The sequence below is a fragment of the Octodon degus genome, unplaced genomic scaffold (assembly GCF_000260255.1).
Source record: "Octodon degus isolate 3935 unplaced genomic scaffold, OctDeg1.0 scaffold00021, whole genome shotgun sequence".
In the NCBI taxonomy this organism is placed as follows: Eukaryota; Metazoa; Chordata; class Mammalia; order Rodentia; family Octodontidae; genus Octodon; species Octodon degus.
In genome coordinates this window covers 17,246,397-17,253,540 of record NW_004524597.1, presented here as the reverse complement: position 1 = coordinate 17,253,540, position 7,144 = coordinate 17,246,397, and the positions used below count along the sequence as shown (strand labels likewise).

The 7,144-nt window shown below is 62.7% G+C and overlaps 1 protein-coding gene across 1 annotated transcript in view; it reads left to right on the top strand.

Moving 5' to 3' along the window:
- The first annotated feature begins 1,339 nt into the window (after nt 1-1,339).
- The window catches only part of Mn1 (MN1 proto-oncogene, transcriptional regulator), a 42,753-nt gene continuing 36,948 nt past the window's right edge, over nt 1,340-7,144 (top strand). Inside the window, exon 1 of the mRNA XM_004628027.2 lies at nt 1,340-6,066. Coding sequence (XP_004628084.1) covers nt 2,286-6,066 — 3,781 coding nt within the window. The 5' untranslated portion in view covers nt 1,340-2,285. The remainder of the gene's footprint in view (nt 6,067-7,144) is intronic.

The following is a 7,144-nucleotide window of genomic DNA, read 5'->3' as shown; positions in this document are numbered from 1 at the left end:
ATACACACGCACAACCGCGGACACACACACACACACACACACACACACACACACAGAATAAACACTTCTGCCTTCCATCACCTCTAACTTCCAACTTCTAATTGCAAGATAGATTTCGGTCTCGGTGGGGATCAGGAAGATCTAAACATTTTAACTAAGATTATTGGGATAAATATTTCATAAAGAGCAGGGCAGATATTAAATTACTCCTATTGATTTTAGTATCACAACCCAATTCCGTTCCTTGGCCTCTTCATTTTAATTGATCTTTTAAGGGGGCCAACTTCACGCCCGCTTGCCGAGGGCCTGAGGCTCTGGGCGGGTGGCTGGCTGGAGCCAGGGGTCCGGGCCGACCGGCGCACCCACTTCTCCGGGTTCCCCAGCGCTTCGGCTCGCAGCTCCAGCGCTGGGTTTCTTCAATGTCCCTACAAAGTGGCCGCTCCCGGCAGGAACTAGCAGCTGAGCTACGCAAAGCCCAGCCCTTGGAAATAGGGAACAATCACGCGAGCCCTAATAAAAGAGAAAGCAGACGTTCGGGTCGCTCCTTCAGAACCTTAACTTCGGTTTCCCAGTCCGCTTTAACCTCCAGGAAAATCCCAGGGTCGGCCACCTTGGGCGCCGCCAGTGGAGAGCCTAGGAAGGGCTCCCCCCAAGGGAAGCGCGGTAGACAGCGACTTTCCTCGAGTCCAGGGCCTTTGCCAGGCGACCCCATTGTCTGAGCGCCCCGCACCGCTCACTGTCCACCTCCCCGCCCCCTGCCACCCGGCGGGTCTTGCTTCAGTTGGGGGTGGGGAGTTTGGAACGCTGTGAACGGGGAGGGGGGCGAACAAAGCCAAGCTCCCGCCTTTCTCCTTCGCCTGCGCCCCCTCCGGCCCAGGGCGCGCCCCCAGCGCACTGGCGCCGGACCCCGAGGCGAGCCGAGCGCTGGGGAGCCGGGAGCGAGGGTAGTTCGGGTTCGTGGTGGGGGCCTCAGCAGCCAGGACCTGGGACCACCTTAAGAGCGAGCCCCGCCCCCGCCCCGGAGCCTGGGCGGCGCTGATTGGTGCAAATGTAATGGCTGAAATTGATTGCTGAAATGCAAAACTTGTTGCTGCTTCTCCCGGTGCTGGGCTAGAGGCAGACACAGAGAGGGGAGCCGAGACCCTCGGAACGCCCCACGCAGAGCCTCCCCCCCCGCCAGCCTGAAGAGGGGTGCGCGGACCCCCCAGAGCTGCCCCCGCCCCCTACTCCCGGCTTGGAGAACGCAGTCGGAACGCTTTAGCTCGCTCGCCCAGCGTGGCCCCCCAGCCCGCGTACGCCCCCCTTCCCTGGGTCCGAGGGGGACTGTCCAAGCACCTCGGCGCGGAGGCAGGGAACCGGAGCCTTGGAGCGACCCGGCCCCTCGCCTCTGTACTCACCCGCTCCTGCAGCCGGGTGCGGAGACTCCCGCGAACTCAGAGATCCAACGGCGGCCGACCGAAGCGGCTGGTGGCGGACGTGGCCGAGAAGCGGCGCGCCGGGGCGCAGCGCACCCGCTGCCGGGCAGGGGAGCCGCGCCTTCCCCCAGACCCGCCGCTCCAACACCGGCGCCTGCCGCCTCAGTCCCGCTGCCTCTTCGGCAGTGGACACCAGCGATGAGGAGCGGAGCCTCTGGAACTCCAACCCGCTGAAGAAGCAGCAGCTATTTGCACGGAGCCGACCGGGACTGCGCGAGCGGATCGTGCTCGGCAGAGGCTCGGGTTGCGGAGCTCAGGGACTACGGGGGGCGGGGGGAGGGACCGCTCAGTCGGTGCCCCAACGCCAGTCGCGGCTCGGAAGGGTCTTCCTCCCGGCCCTCGGCAGCTCCGCCACGGACTCCGGGAGGCTGCGGGCAGCGTCCTGGGGCTCCCCTATCGACCCGATCGGACTTAAGAAGGTGATCGCTCTGCTTTCCCAACCCCCTTCCCGCCCCTTTGCCCCCACTTAACTTTTTGTCTCTGTTCACCCGCGGCTCGATCCCCTCCCTGCAAATCTACCCGCAGCTGCGCCAACTGCCCGGGGCATGGGCCCCCCAACACGGCTTCTGGAGGCCCCACGGCCTCGAAAGATGTGAGAGGCTCGCCCCCGGGCATACCCTGAGCTTTGCTAGAGGATCTGATAGCTCCCGGCCTCCCCACGCCTGGTGGGGTGGCGGAGCGCGCTGCGCCCCTGCGGTGCCGAGCGTCCCGGAGCGCCCAATCCGAGGGTGGAAGGAGTCGCTGGCCGGAGGCGCGCCGCGGAGAGCAAGCTGTCATGCCCTATTGATCCCCCCCTGCCCCCTGCCAAGTATGTTTGGGCTGGACCAATTCGAGCCCCAGATCAACAGCAGGAACGCTGGCCAGGGCGAGAGGAACTTTAACGAGACCGGACTGAGCATGAATGCCCACTTTAAGGCCCCTGCTTTCCACACGGGGGGGCCCCCTGGCCCCGTGGACCCTGCCATGAGTGCGCTGGGCGAGCCCCCGATCTTGGGCATGAACATGGAACCATATGGCTTCCACACGCGGGGCCACTCGGAGTTGCACGCAGGGGGGCTGCAGGCGCAGCCTGTGCACAGCTTCTTCAGCGGCCAGCAGCCTCACCATGGCCACCCAGGAGGTCACCATCCCCACCAGCATCACCCCCACTTCGGGGGCAACTTCGGAGGTCCAGACCCGGGGGCCTCGTGCCTGCACGGGGGTCGCCTCCTTGGCTACGGCGGCACTGCCGCCGGCCTGGGCAGCCAGCCGCCCTTCACCGAGGGTTATGAGCACATGGCGGAGAGCCAGGGGCCAGAGAGTTTCGGCCCGCAGCGACCAGGAAACCTCCCGGACTTCCACAGTTCGGGCGCCTCGGGCCATGCCGTGCCTGCCCCGTGTCTGCCACTGGACCAGAGCCCAAATCGGGCCGCCTCTTTCCACGGCCTGCCCGCCTCCAGCGGCTCCGATTCCCACAATCTCGAATCCCGGAGGGTGTCGAACCAAGGAGCCGTCGACTCGCTGGAATACAATTACCCGGGCGAGGTGCCCTCGGGACATTTTGACATGTTTTCACCCTCTGACTCAGAGGGGCAGCTGCCTCACTATGCTGCAGGTCGTCAGGTTCCCGGGGGCACTTTCCCTGGTGCCTCAGCCCTGCCCAGAGCTGCGGGCATGGTGGGCTTGTCCAAAATGCACGCCCAGCCTCCGCAGCAGCCACCTCCGCAACCCCAACAGCCGCAGCAGCAGCACGGTGTATTCTTCGAGAGGTTCGGTGGGGCCCGAAAGATGCCTGTGGGTCTGGAGCCCGGGGTGGGCTCCAGGCACCCGCTAATGCAGCCTCCCCAGCAGGCCCCACAACCCCCTGCTCAGCAGCCCCCGCAGCAACCACCCCAACAGCAGCCTCCACCACCACCCGGGCTTCTAGTCCGACAAAACTCGTGTCCGCCTGCGCACCCGCGGCCCCAGCAGGGTGAGGCAGGCACGCCCAGTGGAGGCTTGCAGGACGGGGGCCCCATGCTGCCCAGCCAGCACGCGCAGTTTGAGTACCCCATCCACCGGCTGGAGAACCGGAGCATGCATCCTTTTTCCGAGCCTGTTTTCAACATGCAGCATCCCCCTCCGCAGCAGGCGCCCAACCAGCGGCTGCAGCATTTCGACGCGCCCCCCTACATGAACGTGGCCAAGAGGCCGCGTTTCGAGTTCCCGGGCAGCGCTGGAGTGGACCGCTGTGCGTCTTCATGGAATGGAAACATGCACAACGGAGCTCTGGAAAACCACCTCTCGCCCTCCGCCTTCCCGGGCCTGCCCGGCGAGTTCACACCGCCTGTACCCGACAATTTCCCCTCAGGGCCTCCCCTGCAGCACCCAGCCCCGGACCACCAGTCCCTGCAACAGCAGCAACAACAACAGCAACAACAGCAGCAGCAGCAGCAGCAGCAACAGCAGCAGCAACAGCAGCAGCAACAGCAGCAGCAGCGCCAAAATGCGGCCCTCATGATTAAACAGATGGCGTCGCGGAATCAGCAACAGCGGCTGCGCCAGCCCAATCTGGCCCAGTTAGGCCACCCAGGGGACGTGGGCCAGGGCGGTCTGGTCCACGGTGGCCCAGTGGGCAGTTTGGCCCAGCCAAACTTTGAGCGTGAAGGCTCCAGCGCGGGTGCCTCGGGGCGCCTGGGCACCTTTGAGCAGCAGGCACCGCACTTGGCCCAGGAGAGTGCATGGTTCCCAGGTCCGCACCCGCCGCCCGGTGACCTGCTGCCCCGCAGGATGGGTGGCTCGGGCCTGCCGGCTGACTGCGGCCCTCATGACCCCAGCCTGGCGCCTCCCCCTCCGCCTGGTGGCACCGGGGTGCTGTTCCGGGGCCCTCTGCAGGAGCCGATGAGGATGCCCGGAGAGGGCCACGTGCCTGCGCTGCCCTCACCGGGCCTGCAGTTTGGGGGCAGTCTGGCTGGCCTGGGCCAGCTGCAGTCGCCTGGGTCCGGAGTGGCCCTGCCCAGTGCGTCTTCGGAGCGCCGGCCCCCTCCGCCAGACTTTGCTGCGCAGGGGCTCGGGGGTCAGCCGGGCTTTCCTTTTGGCCCAGGGAGCAGGCAAGCCACGCCACACAGCGGTCCTGGTGTCAACTCGCCCCCGAGTGCGGGTGGAGGTGGAGGCAATTCAGCGAGTGGCGGGGGCAGCGGGGGTGCTTACCCACCACAGCCCGATTTCCAGCCTAGCCAGCGCACCTCGGCCAGCAAGCTGGGGGCACTCTCCTTGGGCTCCTTCAACAAGCCCAGCTCAAAGGACAACCTGTTCGGCCAGAGCTGCCTGGCTGCGCTCTCCACAGCTTGCCAGAACATGATTGCTAGCCTCGGGGCCCCCAATCTCAACGTGACCTTCAACAAGAAGAACCCACCGGAGGGCAAAAGGAAACTGAGCCAGAACGACACCGACGGCTCAGCAGTGGCTGGCAACCCTGGCTCGGATTACTTCCCTGGGGGGTCTGCTCCTGGGGCCCCAGGACCCGGAGGCCCATCTGGGACCAGTAGCAGTGGGTCCAAAGCCTCAGGGCCATCAAACCCACCCAGCCAGGGGGATGGCACCAGCCTCTCCCCCAACTACACACTAGAGTCAACTTCGGGGAACGATGGCAAGCCGGTCCCTGGGGGCGGTGGCCGGGGACGGGGTCGCAGAAAAAGGGACAGTGGTCACGTGAGCCCCGGGACCTTCTTCGACAAGTACTCTGTGGCTCCAGACAGCGGGGGCGCACCTGGGGTGAGCCCGGGACAGCAGTCAGCTCCAGCTGTCGGGGGAAGCTCTGTGAGCGAGGCTCGTGGGGCGCCCACGCCCCACGAGAAGGCACTCACGTCGCCGTCCTGGGGGAAAGGGGCTGAGTTGCTCCTGGGGGACCAACCGGACCTCATGACATCCCTGGACGGTGGGGCCAAGTCGAACGGTAGTTCACCCCACGTAGGTGAGTTCACCTCTGACGAGGTAAGCACGAGCTACACCAATGAGGACGAGGTGTCGTCCAGCTCCGACAACCCCCCGGCCCTGGCCAAAGCCAGCAGGAGTCCCCTGGTGACTGGCTCACCCAAACTCCCTCCTCGAGGAGGGGTGGGCACTGGGGAACATGGACCGAAGGCACCTCCACCCCCGCTTGGCCTGGGCATCATGTCTACCTCTACCTCGACCCCTGACAGCTACGGCGGGGCTGGAGGTGCTGGCCATCCAGGCACTCCGGGCCTGGAACAGGTCAGGACCCCCACGAGCAGCAGCGGTGCACCACCCCCGGATGAGATCCACCCTCTGGAGATCCTCCAGGCGCAGATCCAACTGCAAAGGCAGCAGTTCAGCATCTCTGAGGACCAGCCCCTGGGGCTCAAGGGTGGCAAGAAGGGTGAATGTCCCGTTGGGGCCTCGGGCACGCAGAATGGTGACAGCGAGCTGGGAAGCTGCTGCTCTGAGGCGGTCAAGAGCGCCATGAGCACCATTGACCTGGACTCACTGATGGCGGAGCACAGTGCCACCTGGTACATGCCAGCTGACAAGGCCCTAGTGGACGGCGCAGAGGACGACAAGACGCTGGCACCCTGGGAAAAGGCCAAACCCCAGAATCCCAACAGCAAAGAAGGTATATTCGCACACGCGGTCCCTTTCCTTTTCTTGTGACCTACCTGTCCCCAGGGCAGACTTTAGCCCCTGCCTCTGGATCCCTCATGGTTAGGAGGACACAGGCCTTCTTAATCTCCAACTCAGAGATGGGGACCCCTACATAGTTACCAAAAAGGCCTGCAGGGATGCCCCATCACCAAGTGCCACCGGCTAGCTTCTGGATCAGCAGGATGGTAAGAAATTGGCTGATGGCTTTAAGGACTCACTGCAGAGTCACCCACCTTCTCACCCAGTCTTAGCTGAGTAGCCCACTGCAGCACAAAGAGAGGGAAGCCCTTCCTCCACACAAGACCCTTCCGCAGCCTCCATGTTCAGGCCAGGTCCCCTTCTAAGGAGCTGTGTGCCCCATTTCCTGGCAGGACACCTGAAAAGTTGTGCTAATGCTTCCCCACCTTTTCCTACTCAGCCAACCTCCAGCAGGAGTTCTCTTGGGGGACAGAATCTTTACTAAAAAAAGTTACCATCCCCGGCGTCAGCAGCATCACTCAGAGGCAGTGCTTCATTTGACGTCTGTTCCTAATGAATAGCTGTTTTGTCTCTTTTTGACTATTAGAGTTTCACTGGGGGAAAAAAAAAGTGGAGACCTGTAGGGGTTGAGAGGGTAGGCTACTTTTCAGTACATCTCCTTGACATTTGGTATGGAGGAGCAAGGAGTATCTGCTTGGCGGGTCCTCAGACCAGTCCATGAGGACATCATTTGTGTATGGGGATACAGATATATATTCCTAAGACACAAAGGACCCACGTTTGTCAATATCTTGCTTGGCTTTGGTGACAGATGTCCAGTCCCAGTTCTCTTTGGCATTCTAAGCACTCCTCCCCACCAGGCCTGGAAGCTTTTAAGGTGGGAGGAGTGAGGTTAGAAGACGGAGAACGCAGCCATTCCAGTTCAAGTCTTGAGAATTCTTTGAAACCTATAGGTGACGGAGCTGCAGTACGTATCCATTTTATTTTAATGGGGCTTTTTAAAAAAAAAAAACAAAAACAAAAACAAAAATACAACTATGGCTCCTTAAAATCAGATAACATCATTTTTC